Genomic DNA, 20,318 nt, shown 5'->3' with positions numbered 1-20,318 from the left:
TAGCATACTCACAAACCAATTTACTTTGTGAGTTTCAAGTTCTTTCATATATGGAATCAATAACGACTTTAAATATAAAGTGGAAGAAATTTTTGTCTACTTACAAATTTAACGTCGGCTTATTAACAAAACTAGTAATCATTTAATACACAGTTACTCGCCAAAATTTACAAGAAATTCTTAAGGCACATTTGTGTAACATCAAGACTCATTCATATTTTCTTTCTTAAAATAGCGCCAGCTTTTTACGTGAACAATTAGCGCGGCAAAGAAATTGAAATAATATTTTTTTTACAAAACTTTTTCTAAATAAATTTTGCAATTAGCCAAAAACATCTTCAACTTTTTACATTTCTTAGCAAAAATATAACAGAAATGGTTAATGGATTGCCACATTTATCATTTTGCAGAAATTTGCCAAATGCATGTGAAACTAAAGGCTAGAAATGAAAAATTTATTTTTCCAATTTATTTACCGACAACTTTTCATTCACACTAAAGCAAAGTTTAGCGCAAAAGCTCGGTATAGCTCACCTTCCCTGACTCTCACACACACACACATACTACTTAAAACTATATTTTTCTAATGAAAGGAAATCAAGCGAAACTTTGGCAAGTTGCTCTTTTGGACGACGGCAAATTTTCACGCAACCAAACTGAAGTGGCAAGTTCGTTGCTTGTTTTCTTTTGGTAAAACTTTCTGCCCGAAGCTAATCTGTACCGCAAACATGGCCGCAGCCACGCCACCGTTGCCACACTGATAGCTATACCAAGCGATTGGTGCAAATCTATTTGCGGAAGCCTGTGGAATGTTCTTTTGGGTAATGGACCTCGAAAGTTTGTCCAAGCACTACATGCTTGATTTTCTCTTACCTCACTTTCTCACGCTATTGACAATAAGGTGTTAAATACTGAAATGTATCAAAACTTTTTCAAAATGGTAGCTAAGTAGTGGTGGAGGTAGCAAAATCGTAGAAAAACCGACCAGTTGTGTTTTTAGAAGATGAGTGGTTAAAACACAAGTATCGAAAATGGAATATTTCAACAATAAGAAAAAAGTTGCTGATTTTTGAAAACAATATTTTTTTCGTATTTGTTTTTTTTATTAAATATTTCATATTTTTAAAATTTTGAATCAAAATTAATTCAGTAAACTTTCCATTCTTCCTTCAACCATTCCCAAACACCGAAACTACCAATCTTTAATGCCATTTTTCTTTCACTTCTTGGTAAATCAAGAATTCTACGTTACTCCTTCTGAGCTATTTAATTGGCCTAATCCTTTCTTTTGCTTTAGCTCTTCACTGACACTTTCTTGCTGCTCTTCTTTCTCTTATTAAGTTTGAAATTTCAGTTCATTCCTCTCCATTTGTTTAGCATTTAGCATCACTATCATCCATCCCTTTCCATTCTGGCGCCTTTACTGTAATTTTAGTGTAGCTGTCGCTGTAAAACTTCTGTGAAAAGTTCTGAAGTTTTTACTTAATTCATTTCAAGTGAAATAAATAAAGCAGATAATCGGTGAGAGTAACTATTTTGCTGAAGATAAGCGTGAAATTGCTTAAGAAAAGAAAATTAAATAAAAGTGGAATGAATTTATAATTTTTTATATAGCAAGAATTTAAAGGAATTGAGCTTAGTTGTTGTTAAATTAGTAATTAGTGAGTTTATGCTATATAAGTTTTATTGGGTTTGGTTAGATTCGCAGCATTGATTATGACTAGTTTAGAGTATATAAGATTTGCATCTGAGAAATGCAAGTTGTAATAGAATATGTGAGCTTAAGTTGTGTAAACACAGTTGAGATAGAATATGGCTATAACATAAATGTTCCAAAGTCTTACTTTTTGGTTATTTGAGAAAAAAGCTAAAAATACGCAAGTTTCACTTCAAGTTATTATATTCGAAGCCTACAGTTTTTTTATCTCTCTGAAGATTCAAAAATGTATATGTTTTAAACTATACATAACTTTAACTTTAAATTAACTCATAATTCCAAATATCCAAACATAGCATTTCATATGGCTTTGGCAGTTGGTTCTGCTTTCAACTATTTCGTATACGAATGGTATCAATGATATTACTACTTATCTACTGGAAATGGAGTACTGTTGCGTAATCCATGAGTAGCAGTCGTCCTTTAGGATGCCAGCAGTTGTCGCTAATTACAACGCGTTCTGTAGTCATTAGTTTAAATGTGTCATTAGTTTAAATGAGGTATAACGACCATAGATAATTTATAAATACTCGTATTTGCTTTTCTTTCCTACAGGGTACACAATTCTGTGAAGCATTTCAGTCTGGTTTCTTTCGTTTACTCCGTACAAAATTTCTATTAGCTAGTTATGGCATTGAATGTTTCGTTCGCTTGGCACTTGAGAATCATCTGTAACTGTTGATGAGATTGCAATTTGCAGAGAACTTTCTTAGGATTGGATACGATTACACAAACACCCAATGAGAAAAAAACATAAGTATCAAAAATTTAAAAAAAATTTTCTATGCTCGTAATTAGGCATAATCAGCATCTGGTTTCGACTCCTGTTCCGACTAATCGTAAAAAACAAAACAATATTGGTTCCTCAGCAGGAGAGCCATATTCTATCATAAAATTCCGCATTCGGCTTTCAACTTTAAAGTTATTTCTGTAAGTTCTAGGAAGATAACGCTATTTGGTACCACTGGAAAGAAACCAATACGTCGAATTGACTCATCTTCTTTTAAAAGATTTTAAGAATGTCGAAGATTTTTAAATTATTCGCTTTTTGACCGGGTTCATTTATTTCATTAATTTTCAGTCCTATGAAATACACATAATTATATAAAGACTAACTAAGCAAACTTGCACGTTTGAAGTTGCACCGAATAAAAATGAAATTTTCAGAGCGTAAAAACATAAGCATCTTTCTGTATATTATATTATACGAGTATATTAATACTACTCAAAATTATGCTCAAATTAAGTTGGTTTTGTTAGGCAAGAAAGAGAGATAACTCATCACACTTGTACTTATGAAGACAGTCCTTTACGAAACCAGATAAATACCCATTTTCAAGAAGTAAACACAATTTTCCCACTGGGTAACTCAGAACAGCATTCGTCCTGTCGACGCAACACATGCTAGCATTTCACACATATATTATATACATATACATATACATATGTACCTATGTATAGTTGGTATACATATATATGTATGAATTTTTCTGCGGTAAGCTTATAATTCCCATCTATTGACACTTCTCATTCTTCCGTGAAAAGTCATTTTGCAGAATTTGTTGGCTGCAAGAATTTTTCATTTCAAAATTGCTGATATGAGTGGGTCTAAAACAATTGAGGCAATTAACCGCTGTATGAGTGTGGCTTATTGTATGATTTCCTTCAAAGTTGTTTGCCACTATATATAAGTCAAGCTTGCAGATATATGGGAATTTCTTTGCAAACTAATTAAGCAGCTTTCTTCACTTTATAGAAGTTTGTGATTTTGTGTCGAAAAAGAGCATTAGTAGCAATTAAAAAAAAATCTGTGCATTTATATATGGCATATGGATATATGAATATATGGCTTCGAAGAATTTATTTGTTTTTTAATTGTGATTCTTAGGAAAATCATATTTTTTGATAGGTGTGATTTTATAGAAAATATTTAAGAAGAAATAAAAGCAATATTTTTTTAAAGTGAAAGAGAAAGTGCCAAGGATAAATATTTTTACAAAAGAAGTGAATTATTTAATACCAGGAAAGTATATTTTCATCAATACAAAATTTTAAAATGTAATTTGATTTCTTTAGAAATTCAGCTTCCACTTAAAAATATGTTGTTTGCAGGTTCTGTTAATATTTTGTATGTATTTAAAAACTCGATTTGTTTTGCATTTTTACGTATGTTTGACATACATTTGTTTGACGTAAATATGTTTGACATATGGTATATTTGAGAATATACTCCGAAAATTTCATGTTGATTTGACAAATAGTTTCGGAGAAATTTAAATGCGTTATCCTTCAAACTCTTTATTCCCCCTTTTTTCAGAGTCGGTGAGCGATTCCTCCGAAACTTCAGGACAAATTGTGTTGAAATTTTCTTACGGCCTTCTTAGCTATATTTGTCAAGTAATGATCAAAGGAATACAATTTCTAATATTAATTTCGATATTTTAAGCCACTCTAAAATTTAAACTTTTCACTAAAAGACGACTTTTGCTTGCGAAGTCCCATTTAGCCGAAAATCAAAATTTTGACTAGTCCTTCGATTATCAACTGTATTCATCTGCAGTAACAACAAAATTTTTTTGATGTTTGGACTTGCGATCGTCTAAATAGAAAAATCTTCCTCAATTCCAGACACAATTTTCAGAGGTCCTCCTGAAGTTCGGCAACGGCATCAAAGGAATCCAAAAGTTAATAGTTTAAAAAAATCGAAAAAAAACCTTCGGTTTCATTGAAAGTAACCGAGTGCATTTCGCTGTTACAGTTCAAAAACTATAGTTTTGGGAAAATCGCGTTCGAAGTTGCTAAATGCGCTCGAACGTTTCAGAGCGACCGAGAATTTTTTGCTAGTTATCGAATAACTCGAAAAGTATTAGTCAGATTTACTTAAAATTTTCAGAGAATATTTCTTAGAAAATGCAAATTTTTTTTATTAATTTTTTGATTCTGTTTACACTTATTCCCTTTAATTAAATGACTCTTAACAAGTAAGGAAGGGCTAAGTTCGGATGTAACCGAACATTTTATACTCTCGCAAAGTCAAATAGTATACTCGTTTGAGATTTCTTTGTGGATTGGCTGATATTTTCGGTAGAAGGTCAACTATAGGCACTGGGGTCCACATATTTAGTACTTAGGGGCTTAAACAGTTTTGGTTCGATTTAGACAATTTTTGGCCTCAAGGTGGCATACTTTAATCGCATTATTCACGCAAAGTTTTATCCCGATACAGTCATTGTTGCCTGATTTGCATAGTGGAAAGTGAAATAATCAGATGGAATTTAAAATGGTGTTATATGGAAAGTAGGCGTGGTTGTAGTCCGATTTCGCCCATTTTTGCACTGTGACATAGAAACATGAAAAGAACGTTATGCACCGAATTTGGTTGAAATCGGTTAAGCAGATCTCAAGATATGGGTTTTCACCTAAAAGTGGGCTGTGCCACGCCCACTGTCTAATTTTGAACGCGGTTCCTATAAAGTCATCTCATACCATCCCAGAGATAAAATTTAATGACTCTGGCGTGTTTAGTGCTTGATTTATCGCGCTTTTAGTAGTTTTTAACAGTACCGTTATATGGGGAGTGGGCGGAGTTGCCACCCGATTTCAACTATTTTCACACCGTCAATAGAAGTGCTAAAAATATTTGCTTCCAGTGAATTTTGTTAATATAGCATTAGCGGTTTAGGAGATATGCACATTAAACCTATTAGAGGCGGGACCACGCCCACTTTAAAAAAAAAATTTTAACTGCAGATGCCCCTCCCTAATGGGATCCTGTGTACCAAATAACAGTCTTGTATCTTATTGCGGAGCTTAGTTATGGCAAGTTATTTGTTTTTGATTAATGGCGTTTTGTGGGCGTGGCAGTGGTCCGATTACGCCCATCTGCAATCCCAACCGTCTCACGGTACCATGAAACATGTCTACTAAGTTTCATAAAGATATCTCAATTTTTACTCAAGTTAGAGCTTGCACGGACGGACGGACAGACGGACAGACGGACGGACAGACGGACGGACGGACGGACGGACAGACAGTCACCCGGATTTCAACTCGTCTCTTCATCCTGATCATTTATATATATATAACCCTATATCTAACTCGATTAGTTTTAGGTGATACAAACAACCGTTAGGTGAACAAAACTATTATACTCTGTAGCAACAGGTTGCGAGAGTATAAAAACGAAAAAAAAAAAAATCCAAAAACGCTTATTTTCGCTAAAAAAACACTTTCAGTAATTTTAGTTTTCAAACTATTCCAACTCAAAGGTTTTATAATATAGAGAATGAAAAAAATATATAAAATTTGTGATATTTACTTTTTTATTCTCCATTCTTAATACCTAATGCTACTTAACTCTTACTTTTTCACTCTTTTCTTTACTTATAACTTTTTTGGACCGACAACATGACAGTACGAATGCAGTCAGGTGGGTTTCACAGTCTATACTTGATTGATAGAAAATTATAGAAATTGAGATACGACAATTTGAACCGTGAGTTTTCTTGGAGTGCGTTTGTTAGAAAAATAAATTAGTTTGTGACCTCATGAACAGAAGTTGGAAAAGGCAATAGCAATGAGAGTTTAACATATGTGTACCGCGTCTTAATATTGTCTCTATCATTCGGAGGCTTACGCCATGTTGAATACGAGAAATCACAAAATAAATTAGCCCGTATTTAAAAAACAATAAACGAAAATATTTTCAAAAATAAAAAAATTATAATAAATTTTTTTAATTTTTTTTCGGAAAAAAGTTTATTTTTTTGGAAAATATAAAAATAAAAACTACCATAAATAAGTTTAAACGCACTCTATTTACTAAAAACCAATTATACATTAAAACTTAATTTCAGGTTTCACTGGACTCCGAACGACCCATCGTATCGGCTTGTCGCAATGGCAGTAATAACAACGGTAATGGTAGCAGCGGTGGCATCAGTGGCGGCAGCATGAATAGCACACATAAAAGTAGTTTTATGCAACATCATCATCATACATCGGCGCATCCACATCCGCATCAGCGCGCGCGCGTTGCGCACATGTCGCACTCGTCGAATAATGTGCTGCGCGCTAGGCGCGGCGTGGTGCGCATGCTCATCATTTTCGTATTAACATTTGCACTGTGCAATTTGCCATATCATGCGCGCAAAATGTGGCAGTACTGGTGAGTGGTCTTTACATACATACATTTTATATGCATTCCAAACACACATACCAAAAGCAATAGCGGTTGTCAAAGTGAGAGAAAATTATGCAACAACACACTTTTGCGGTTCATTAAGCAGACTTTCGGGGAACTTCTTACTTTTTTGCCTTGCGATAATGCGAAATTTATGCGCTGCACACTTCGCCAAATTAGAATATAATATTGCGCAAGTTGTTTGTATGTCAATGTGCATTAGCGTTGCAGATAAAAATGCTAATGCAGACAAACTACTGTGCGTAGACTAACAAGTTTTCAACTCCTAATAAGTCAGCCTTTGCTGATTAATGAATTCTGAGAGTTGTGCGACATATTTGAAAGACATATTAAATATAATAAAGGAAAAACTGTGACATTTGATAATTGGAAAATATTAAAGCGAATTAGATCAAATATTATAAGTCAGCGGGTAAACGTATCGTGGACCATAAGAATTTATTTCCTACATCGCGAGAAGTTTATATCGCAATTGGGTGCAAATTATTATTAGAATTAAATAAATGGTGGCTATTAGACTTTCTTGAGATCTTCGAAATATGTATGCACTTGCTTTATCATTATTTCATTTCCGTTAACTCCAAATCTAGTAGTTATAATTGAAATGCTCCTGCCGAAATTATTTCCATTGGACAAGTTCTTCAGAATACACTCACCGATAGAACACCTCAAAAGCTTGTACTATTGCATATATTTACAGCAAAAGTATTATATTAGAAACAAATTTTAAATTTTCGACAATAATGTGACTGTGGCGCCAACTGCCGAACATTTTATCTAAAACGTAGTTCTATTCCTCGTTTATATAAATATATATAAGGTGAAGTAAAAAGAAACACATTATTTTTCCAATAGATGACTTAAGCAATCTGTATCTTGCGTTGTATATGTAAATATAATCTGGTAGCTATATGACAAATTGTTGAAAATATCGATAAAATCAAGCAAAACCGTATGGTTGATGCAAACGATGGACAAGCCAGAATTGAAGGTCAGAAGGTTTTACTATAAGTTTGTTGGGATTGATAGGGAATCATCTACTTGTACTATAAGCTGATCCTGTACTGCCAACTATTACACTGTCTGAAATAAGCAATCGCCCAGAAGCTGCCATCTTTCACCAACAGGAAAGGAGTTGTATTCTATCACGACGACGCTAGGCCACACACTCCCTTATTGCCAAAAGGCGTTAGGGCTTATACGAGAGTGGCATTATTAAATTAACTAATTCACGTCCGGGTTTTATTGCAAAATTTATAATTTGGAGTTAAGCTCTTTTGTTCAACCAAATTTCCAAAAAATTATGTAGAACTGATGTTTTACTAGGACTAGGCCTAGTTTTCGTTAAAAAGTTCTTCACAAATTGAATTATATGTATGGTTTTTCAGAGCAGTAGGATGAATTTTGTATACGAAGGGTAAATAAATAATTCTGCTCAGATATTAAAAAAACTTTCGGTTTCTATGCTAGTGGTCGTATAAATCAACTAAAGTGACAAAAAAAATTTTCGTAAAGATGCGGCTACTCCAAATTTAAGTTAGATTTTTTGACTAATTATAATATTACAACTCTCTTGAATTTTTTAAAAAGATTACAAATTTTCAAGGTTTCTTGGTTTTTATAATAGATGGATATTTAAAGCTAATTCGACTAGTTAGAGCTTGATACATATATCGTGGCGACCGCATAGAAAAAAGTAGATTCGAGAAAAACTTGTTTAAAGTTTTACGCTATGATTAAACAGGTCTAGTTGCCATGACTGGAAAACGGCTACAACTTTGAAAATAAACCGTGTTTTGAAATATTATATAATAAGAAGCGAACTATTTTTAAGTATATTTGATTTAAGCTTTATCTAACAATTATTACTTGTCGATTTAATGCAAAAAATATGTCGCTTTTGATTCATAAATATCTGGGCTCTGTTACACTATATCCATAGCCTTATAATTTCCATGTTGTTCGAGGTACTTGTATTTCAAATTACAAACTTGTTTTGTAAAGCATTGAATTTTCACAAAATAATACCGAAGACACCACACAAGTACAACGAAGATTCTAAAATTTCAAATTATAATTATTAATCAGGTCTTTACTGTATTCAACGAAGCGTAGAAATGTACAAGACACTCATGAATGGGTTACATTGAGTAGCCCGAAAATAAGAGCAACAAGCTATGAGCGCAAAACAGTCAGCAAAACGGTATATATTTTTGCAAACAGCCAAAGCAAAAACCGACAGAAAATGAAACTGCTTGACAAAATAATTAATGAACTGTAAATAAAGACAACTGGCTGTAGACGGAAAACAAGTGAGCAGGTGAAAATAACAACAAAAAAAGCAGCAAGCAAGAAGAGAAAGAGCAATTTTGGATTCACCAAAACATAATGCATTGAACACGACGCCAGCGAGCAACGCGAAATGCACAAGTTGCAGCATGCAACTCTTGTTGTTGTTTGTTTCCTCCTTTAGTTGTTCCTTGTGGCGCGGAAGTGAACAAAAATTTCATTGGCGAAATGAATTCATGGCTGACTGACTAAGTGTGCTACTTCGTATAAATGAGCGAATAAATAAATAAATGAACGAATGAATGGGAGAGTAAAAGAAATGTTGCGCGACAAATGAAAATTTGCACCATTTTACTTACTTTTGTTTGTAATTTGGGCACGGTGCATGAAATAAGCAGGGTGATGCATGGAGTACAAGTTTTTAATTTTCAGCTGAAAAATTTTAGAATTTCTTATTTGCAGTTTCTTATTAACCATTTAATGAAGATTTAAGAAATGAAAATAGAGAAGTAGGAGAAAGCGAAATTATATTTTTATAGATAATAATTGTGGTTGTAGTTAGTGAACGCAAATCGGCGTTGGCTGCGGGATAACATTTTTTACTTTAATACAAATTTAATATCAGTGATGTTAGCATGCTAAAAAAAAATCCATACAAGAATTATAATTTAAATGGTCAGGTATGGCACCTATGTGCTATAGTGGTCCGATATCGTTGGTTTCGACTAATAAGCAGCTTCTTGGAGACAGACGAAAGTTTACGAGACGGACATAGCTACATTGTGGCAAATTTAATACATCTTGTTCAGGGTATAATAAAATTTAATTTTAACTTCATTTAATTTTTTTTTATTTATTAATTGTTTTAAATTATAATTAAAATTAACTTTTTGAAATACTTTTTTAATTTTTGTACAAAATTTGTATTAAGAAAAAAAATATTGAGAAAATATAAAAACATTTAAATAAATTATAATTATTCATTTAATTAAATAACTTAATTTTTTAATTTGTATAAAATTTATTTATTTAAATATCTTCATAGTTTTTTATTCTTTTTAGTTTTTCAATAATAATTAGTTTTATAAAATTAAAGAAAATGAGAAGTACTAATTAAATTAAAAATTCATCTTAACTTAATTAAAAATTTTAAAAATAAAAAGATGTATATTAAATTCTAACATTTTTGTTTCTTCAATTTATCAATTTAAATTACAATAAAATAATTTTTTTATTCTCCTTAATATATTTGCAAAGTTACTAATTAAAATAAAAAATAAGCAATATTTCTAAAGAACAATTAACTTATTTTATGGACATTAAAAAATAAGCAATATTTTTAAGAATAATTAATTTCTAATAAAGAAGCAATATTTTAAAGAAATTATTTATTCTTTAAAACATTACTTGTTTTTTAATGTCAATAAAATAAATTGCAAAGGAAAAAATTAAAAATAAACACATTAATTCTAACTTTTCTATTTATATTTTTTTTTATTCAAAATTAGTATTTTTCAATACAAAGTTTATTTAAAATTTAAAATACAATATAAAGAAAAATAAATTTTTGTTTGATATATACTATTTAATTTTGTTAATTTCAAAATTTTAATATATTTATATTTTTAGTTCTTTACTTTTTTTAAATTTATTTTATTTTTGAAATATTTTTTTTTAGTTTTAAATTTTTTTCTAAAATATTTTAAAATATTTCTTTTGATATCACCTTTCGAAATTTTTAGTTTATAGAAATTTTAGACTTCAGAATTTGATAGCATGTTTCAAATAAAATGCTGCTTAATTTTTACGGAATTTTTTATAGGGAATAAGTTAATTAACATGGTTCAAACGCTAATTTCCTTATTTTTAAATAAATCCTTTAATAATTTACATATTCAAATAGCTTCCTCATTCACTTTATACAACAGTTTATTGCTAAAAATATCCGCAGTGCAATTATTTATGCACCCTACCATTGAAGTACACTGACTCAAAAGATATACCAGTATTTAAAATTCTTTTTCAGACTTTTGAAAGAAACTGTGCCGTTACAAATATTCGTACATATTTATGTATCTACTTGTATAGGTTGTACGAGTTTGCACAGTCCTTGCTTGCTATCGTTTTTTAATTTTTTTTCTTCGCCTCCTTTTGTTTTATATTTCGCGTGCATTTCGCATTAATTCATTCACCTCTCATTGCTTTTGATTATTTTAACTCTTTTATTCATTCATTTATTCGTTTATTAGTGTTTGTTTGTTGCTTTTCGGCTGCCTTTTGGTGGATTCACACCTGAGTAATTGGATTTAATTACCCAGTAATTTCACACAATTAAGTTTCAAGTGTGGCTCGTCATTGACAGCCGCTGGTTCGGAGCTCACCCTTTGACATTTGACATTTTCCTACTTATTATGTGTGTATTTGTGTATTGATGTACCGTGATTTTGACTGTGGTATGTAGGAATAGCGGCAGTGGAGTTTTCATTCACATTAATTTCTATCTTTATACTATATTTTTGAATCGCATAAATCGGGGTATAAGTCTTTAAATGTGAATTTTTTGGGAAGCTTTAGAGAAAGCTTTGGATATTTTGTGATTGTTAGTAGACAAAACAAGTTATCTTTCTAGAAGAAATAACGATCTTCTAACAAAGGATGGAATATCGCAAATTTTTACAAATTCAAACAAATAATCTCATTTGGAAACCCCAATAAGATCTGCAGATGTTGTATAGCTTGTCTGATTAACTGTTGCTTAGCTTCACTTGAACTCCAGTCACCTATTTAGTCTAAATTTATCTTGCTTTTTAAACAATAAAGACGATTCTATATTTAAAGAAATATAGTTGACTAAAATATTCTGATAAATTATGAAAGATTTTTTGATCGGTGTAATGGCTTTTAAACAAGATTTCTTTGCTTATAATGTTCTAACACGTCCCGTAGGAAGGGACCTCATTCGGATTCTTTGGTTGTTAATGTTTTGAAAAGCTCCATAAGATCAACTCCTTTTTGTTCTAGTGAGAAAATATATCTTAAATGGATGATCATGAAAACTTTGGATTATAATTGATTTCAAAATCTAAGAAAGATCCCTTATAAACTTTAAAACTTGAGTTAGCAAAAACTAGCTCTATATGGAACACGTTTTTCAACAAGTTTTTTTTTTTGAAAATATTAAAACGTCCGTTTTCTTTGGTTCCGTTAAATTCCAAATAATTTTTAGAATTATTCTACATAATTTTAAAGTTGAACATGAAAGTTGTCCAAAAAAGGAGGGAGAGAGAAAAAAAGCAAATGCATATGCTCTTGGCTAAGTCACCCTGTCCAACTTATCCACTCTAACACACAAACACAGTTATTTCATACACTTATACATAAAATGTTGCATAATTGCTAAGTTTTCAGGTGTGCTTAGGAAAAAGTGCATTTTAAGGGCATTTGAGATTTGAAGTAAATTATAGAAAAACGCACTTTAGTGCCATTGCGTCTAAGTTGGAAATTGCTGGAGAGGAGTGCATAGCGGCAAGTGGGTCGAGTAAGCATGTCAGTATGGACATTCGGACGAGAGAGAAGAAGTACGACTGTATGAAGCATTGAGTAAAGTGAAAATGCAAAAATAGAATTTTGGAAATCTTGGGGAATTGAAATGACATAGCTATAACACACATAGAGTTGTAAAATTTGTATATATGTATGCTTATACTGAATTTGATGCGTTGTTTTTATGCTGTGAATTTAAGTCTGTAACGAGTCGATTTTCCTTTTAAAATCTGCTGGTTATTTTGGGTGCTTTAATGTTGATTAGTGGTGTTTAAACTTTGCTGAGATTTAATATCTTTTTTAACATTCTCAGAATATTGACAGAGAAAGTTTTTTTTGTATCTATGGTATCTGATGAAATTTGACTCGGACTGACAAAGAAAAACTACATTTTCACGTACTTTAATATATATCTTTATTATCGCCTTCAAAAAAGACTCCTGTGTCAATACAAGCAAACCAACTTCATTCAGTTTTCCATACATATGTAATAAGCCTCGGATGGGATGAACTTAGGTGACTTCAGCGAATTTTTGTTTTCTCGGTCTTTTGATAACAGTCTGACATTTTAACTGAAAATATTCACCAAAATTTGTTAGGTTGATCCATAAAATATGTTGAGATCCTACGCTATCTCTTTTTTGTCAATAGGACGATTTTTAAGCACGGTTCCTATAACTTTTTCGATGTTATCGTGATTAACAGAGATGATTGGATGACCTCACGACCTTCACTGCCATTCGAATACTCGAATGATGGTAACAATTTAAAGAAAATATTTTATTGATTTAGTTTACGCTCGCAGTAGTAAAGGACCAGTCCGGGTCAAATTTGATCAGATATAATGTACATTTTTAATTTGTAACTGCATGTTTGTGCATCTTATTGTCATCCGAAAAGCATAAGATTCTTGATAGCTATTTCTTTCCTTTTTATTGCTCATTATTGGCAAATTCGCGTTTGGTGTCGCTCATTGCGTTCATACGAGCGACATCAGTACGATATCTTGAGTCGGACATTTTTTTGCATTTTCATTCATATCACTTTCTCAAATTCTTCATATAGCCGTGCCACCCGAGCACGAACAACACGGTCCCTTAGTCTCTCCTTGTCGTCTTTTCACAAACAAAAACCGATTTGGGTGACAAAAATGACTCCCTCATGTGAACATGGTCTTACACAGTTCTCACTGGGTGTCTTTAATCTCGTGCACACAGTCGTAGTTGCTCTCATGCCGATCGCTGCTTTACGAAGATTTTCACTTTTTTTACTTTACTAGTTTTATTTCTCTTTCTCTGCCGAAAAAAATCACACTTTCTGCACTATTTTGTTACTATAGGTTTACTTTGGAGGATTTGATGCAGTCGATCGTTATTTGGTCGACCTGCATCTAGGCATTCTCTGTTAAAGAAAATAATCCAAACTGGCTTCAGAACAATCTTTTCTCTTTTGAATCTTCGGTACTACTAAAAAATGCATTTAAAGAGTTAAATACTAACGAGCGAACTTATAATGAAGATGACTCTATCAAGTTCAATAAAATTCTAGTATATTTGCCTAAAATATGGTGAATATGTGCTTACGAGAGTTAACAGTTTATAGACAGATTTTTATTTGGAGATTTACAAATTTTGCGAACCTTAAACTTATGCGATAGGCTCTGAAATATAATAGGTATAACTTTAGAATATAAAAATTCCTCCAACCAATATGAAAATGTGCTTTAAAATAATCAATTATATTAACCATTAACCACTAAGCCGGAAAAACTAAGTAGAGTAATTAAAGCATAAGTTGAAAGCTTTATTCTGGTTTTGGTATAACCAAAATGGTAGTCAGTATAAAGCAAAGTGAAAAATAAATACCACAGTAAAGTAACACTTGACGTTTTGATAAGATCACGTAACTTTTAATTTTATATAACACATACGCATTTCATGCAACCATGTTGCAGCCACACACAACTCAACTTTATATAAGGTGACTTGGAAAGCTAAACTCAATTTATATGCACGGGAAGCATTTGTTGCGTGACGCAATAACTTCGGCTAAGTGTGTGTGAGAAAAATGTTGAAAGTTGTTTATTTCATTTTCCGAAAGTGGAAAGTGACTCTGGCTAAGAATTCTATTTCCACAAAAACTTTTTTTTGCCACAGAACGAAAAGCAAAGCTGGTTAAAGAGAGCGCGTTGCGGTGGCGGGTGACTCTTTGCGTGACTATTTGCTTATTTTTAGAGTGACATAAAGCTAAAATGTGATATGTATTTTATACGAATTTGAAAGAGTATTTGGTTACACTGAATCTTCTAGGAGAAACCAAATATTTTTAGCGCATTTATTTTTTAATATTTATTTATTTTTTGTGTGGGATGACATTTGTGAAGTGGAATCTCTTATGAATGCTGTTATAACGAGACGGTAGAATGCATATTTGCATCTCAATACCGAAGATCTCTCCATTACGTTACCTTACGGAGTTGGTTGCAGCTTCAACTTGCCTTCAAGGTATGGAGCATTTAAATGTGTGAGTTCACTACATTCATGATGGATTTTAGTGTGGTAGAATTTTTTTACAAATATTGCTTTACCTGTTTTTCTATGTATAAAGTTTATATATGCAATTTTTACACATATACAGGATGCGCAATATATTGATTCGGTTTGTAAGCTTTAACTACCGTCGAAAATACGATATGCGAAAAAAATGTTTCAGATCGGACTAGTATAGTTATTGCTGCCATACAAACTGGAAACTTTTGTATTTTGAAGGGTATTCTTTTTTGTTATTATATAAAACATTAATTAAGTGAACGTCTTTCTTGGTGCTCTTTACCATTTTCTATTACTTTTGCGTGCATCTCAGTTTATACTAAAATAATGGTTTCAGTATAAATGTTTGCTTTGAACTCGTCAATGTCCCGATGTTTGCTAACATACAAGTAAAAATTGCTTTTTAATTAACAGAGAAATCAGGAGAAGTCGTATCTGAGATATTGGTGGCAGTGGTTTTGCCAACAGACGACGATTGTTTGATAGGATACCGTATTCGAAGTGAGGTGGACAGTTGGCCGGCAATATTCTTTTATAGTGAAACAAATTTGACTATTCACAAAATGGTTCTGTTGATGCCAAAATACTGGACGAGCTACTTGGGGATTGTGGGCAATATGCGCTCTCTTTCCTCTGAGAGAGAGCTCAGCTTTTATCAATTTATTTTAGCATTTTTGTCGTTAAAGTACTGCATGTTGACAATTTCTCACTCTTCCATGCTGTTTTCCACCATATGCACTTTGAGTTAAATGACGTCTCATGCTGAAAATTTTGCTCAATTGAGGTGTCTAGCCAACTCATTCGGTAAGCAAGTGTCAAATGTACTAGATTTAGCAAGATTTCGTCATAAAAAATTGCACTTGTTAATCTCGTCACCAAGGAGATTTGAAGCTAATCTACACGAAAACTACCTGTGCGACTCTGATTTAGCGCCATCTGTTTGTCAGTACAGATTATTACAGCTGATTTAGACACTCCAAACAGCCAAAGTGGAAAAAAAAATTAAACTAACAAAAAAGCATAATGTAAAAAATTAAAGCAATTTCAAGTAAATAAGTGAAAATGGCATAAAATAGCATCAAAAAAAGGAGGGTAATCAGGAGTAAGGCTGCCGAAGCCGATCTAATAGAGTTTAGGCGAGAAAAAATGCAACAGTTTCGATCGGTTGGTCCAAAAACAGCTATTTTTTAAATTTCCCACGGCAATGAAGACAGTCTAGATTAGTAAGTAGATTAAATGTAATAAAATCCTTTCAAATTTTTGTTGGAACATGGTATAAACTCTACAAAACTTTTTTTTACTACTCAACAATATATAATTTTTATTGTACTAATAAAATAAATATATAGTGTACACATTTTTTTTAAAAGGGCGCCTAAACTGTCAGCTTTCCCTTTTTTAGGGTTGTTCACACTTTACTACATAAATGGTGGCAATTTTAATTTTTGCGTTAACTTTGGGACACCCTGTATTTAGCTATATATTTATAAATATATTATATTTATTTTATAATATATATTTTAAAAATACTATCTTATTTACTTTTATTTTGTGCACACTACTTGTATATCACTATCACTTATATGTACTGTTATTAAAGCGCTCTACTTTCTTTAATAATTTCTGTAAAAATTTACTTTTTATATTCAATTGATATAAGTTCGTGCTATAAAAACCAATGGCATTGCGAATTTGTGTGGTGCAAGTTTGAGTAGAACTTTTTATTGCTTTTAGCGTATGTGATTGTGTATCTGTATGTGTGCATTATATGTGCGTTTGGACAATTCTTTAACATGTTACTTGCGAAATTGCATTTTCAAAGTATTTCATCGAACTTTTTGCAGCTGTCGCATATAAATGGCCAATGGCAAAGAAAACTTTTGATTTCTCACTTCGACAAAGAGATGATATACTCGTATACTTTGCTCACTTTACGTGCTGTAGTAAGCTGATGGCGCAAAATGAAAAATTAAATAACTAACGTCATAAATAATCGCAGGTTTTTAGAGGTGGTGCAGTTGAAAAATCAATATATATATATGTGTACCATATGTGTATATATTTATATATGTATATAAGGTTAAGTAAATTTGTATTAAATTTGCATTAAATTGAAGATAATATTTTTTAGTTAAAATGATTCGATTTTGGTCAAATATGCACCGCTTTGTTTGATGAATTGTTTTCGTTTTGAGGGTAATTTCATAATTAAATTCTCATAGAAACACTCCTACCTATTGGCAGAAAACTAATACAGTCGATTTTTATGAGCTTTTCATGAGCTGAACTTACCAGCAGCAAAATCATTCGCCATAGACGGGAAAAGGTAGTAATCACTTGATGTCCGATTCGGATTATAAGTTGAATGCAAAAGTACCTTCCAAAGTAACTCACTTTTATCACCAGTAATAAAGCTGAAGCTTCAGGCATCACTCGAGTTTGTTGCGATTCAGCTGCGATTCGCAGATGTATGGTTTTGCGAGTAAGCCTTAATCCGAAGCAAAAAATAAGGCTTGACTGCCCACAAAAGAAAAAGTTGGCATCCAAGTACTGCGCTTAATACATATAAGGTTGTCATATATCTCCCTTCCGCTTTTTTGCTCTTCATTCAATGCTTTATAAAAAGTGTTACAGTGATCGGATTTAGTTAAAATATGCGCCGTTTTGTTCGATGATCTGTTTCCATCTAGACGGCAACTTCATAATACCTTCCTCGTAGAAGCCCCCTCTTTATTTGCGAAGAATTCGGACAGCCACTTTTCACAAGCCTCTTTTGAGTTCAACTTCACACCACCAAAGGCATTCGCCATGGACAGGAACAGGTGGTAATCACTTGACGCTACGTCCGGGCTATATGGTGGATGCGATAAAACCTCCCATCCGAGCTCCCGTAGCTTCTGACGAGTCATCAACGAAGTGTGTGGTCTGGCGTTGTCCTGGTGGAACACTACACCCTTCCTGTTGGCCAATTCTGGACGCTTCTGGTCGATCGCCTGCTTCAAGCGGTCCAGTTGTTCGCAGTAGATGGTAGAATTAAGCGTCTGGCCATATGGGAGCAGCTCATAGTGGATGATTCCCTTCCAATCCCACCAAACACACAGCGGAACCTTCCTGGCCGTCAATCCCGGCTTGGCCACTGTTTGGGACGATTCACCGGCCTTCGACCACGACCGTTTTCGCTTGATATTGTCGTATGTGATCCATTTTTCATCGCCAGTCATCATCCGCTTCAAGAATGGGACGAGTTCGTTCCGTTTCAGCAGCATATCGCAGGCGTTGATTCGGTCCAGAAGGTTTTTTTGCGTCAAAATATGCGGCCCCCAAACATCAAACTTTTTTTGTATCCAGCCTTCTGCAGATGGTTCAAAATGGTTTGGTGACTAACTCCCATCTCCTGGGCGATGTCACGAGTTGCCATATGCCGGTCTAACTCGATGTATTCCATGATTTGATCGGTATTTGTCGTCACAGGTCTTCCGCCGGCTGGCTTATCCATGGTGTCGTTTTCACCGGCTCTGAATCGTCGAAACCATTCCTCCGCGGTTCGAAGTGATAGAGTACCATCCCCCAAAATACCATTAATCTCAAGGAACGTTTCTCTAGCGGATTTGCCTTTAACTAAGGAAAACTTTAAAATAGCGCGAATTTCGGCGTTAGTGAACTCCATGTTTACACGTCTAACTGTTGAACGCAATATCCAAACTAATCATGCATAGCGTTGTTTTGTAGGTTATGTCAAGACCTTTCAAATTATGTATAGTGTTGCCAGATACGAGCTCTGTAGCGCTTTGTACATAGCCGCGAAATTCAAAAGACAAAAAAGCGGAAGGGAGATATATGACAACCTTATATTATATTACTATAGTTGATATATAGTATAGTCTAACCAACATATTTGCATAGTCTGGTTTTCACTCACTAAACTCGCAGTCTCATTAATTCAAATACATCTATCTTAACATACTTGTACTTTTCATGCACCAGTAATCGTTGCGAAGGTTTATAAAACTTTCACATAATCTGCAGAACGTCATGAGAAATTTAGATGATATGCCATTGTATACCTATGCTCATTTCAAGAGGATTTGACTTTTATGCTGTTAATGAGTTTGGTAAGGTTTCGGTGGTGATCCCGCGTTGAATTATGAGGACCCTAATTGTAGGGTTAAAACACCGGCCCTTTGTAATATGAATCAAGAAAATCGCATGTATCTATGAAGCGCTTTGATCATAAATCAAAACTGTTGAGATAAGCAGCTTCTTTGGAAGAAAAGAATGTGTGTGAAATTTAAGTTCGATATCTTAAAAACTGCTGGTCCCTCAGAAGACGGTCAGAGCTAAATGAAGAAGAGCCCGTCGTCTGATCATTTATACACCTACATATATACTTTATAGTATATCTGACGTTTCCTTCTGTTTATTTCAAAATTCGTGGCAAGTTTAATACACCCAGTCTTGGTATAATAATTATGCAGTAAACTCAAAAATATAGCACTACGACTGACAGTTGTGAAAAATGTGTACTATCGTCTCAAAGCCTTGGTTATTCGTATCTGAAAACTCAACAAATTTTGTATTATATGCCTTCATTCACATTTTCTCACATTAAATTTAAATTTTTAATTTTTAATTATATTTTACCATCACCCACTCGCGAACATTTATTTGCGTCACTCGTGCCCTATTTATGAATTTCAATTCTCCTTATTGCTAAAACGCCTTTTCTCCTATTTACTCCATCAGGTCACGTTCATATCGCGGTGATTCGAATTTCAATGCGCTACTCACACCGCTCACCTTCCTCGTCACCTATTTCAATTCGGGCATTAATCCGTTGCTCTACGCCTTTCTAAGCCGCAATTTTCGCAAAGGCATGAAGGAGCTGCTATTGTGTTCTTGGAAGAAGGGCAAAGGCAAATCATCGTCGAATTCATCGATGCATCACAAGCGTGTGGCATTGCAGGTAGTTGGTATAAAAGCGGAATATGCGTGAAAAATAAGAAAAAAATTTAATGAA

At 33.1% G+C, this 20,318-nt stretch overlaps 1 protein-coding gene across 2 annotated transcripts in view; it reads left to right on the top strand.

Moving 5' to 3' along the window:
* Positions 1-20,318, top strand: part of TrissinR (Trissin receptor) — a 160,523-nt gene that overhangs the window by 139,403 nt on the left and 802 nt on the right. Inside the window, exons 8-9 of one of the 2 annotated variants that reach the window (XM_070107151.1) lie at positions 6,574-6,884; positions 20,045-20,264. In XM_070107151.1, coding sequence (XP_069963252.1) covers positions 6,574-6,884; positions 20,045-20,264 — 531 coding nt within the window. Of the gene's footprint in view, positions 1-6,573; positions 6,885-20,044; positions 20,268-20,318 lie in introns of both variants that reach the window. The other variant, XM_070107150.1, reaches the window with a different exon arrangement.

This window comes from Bactrocera oleae, chromosome 3 (genome assembly GCF_042242935.1).
Source record: "Bactrocera oleae isolate idBacOlea1 chromosome 3, idBacOlea1, whole genome shotgun sequence".
NCBI classification, from domain to species: domain Eukaryota; kingdom Metazoa; phylum Arthropoda; class Insecta; order Diptera; family Tephritidae; genus Bactrocera; species Bactrocera oleae.
This window is presented reverse-complemented; position numbering and strand designations above follow the sequence as displayed.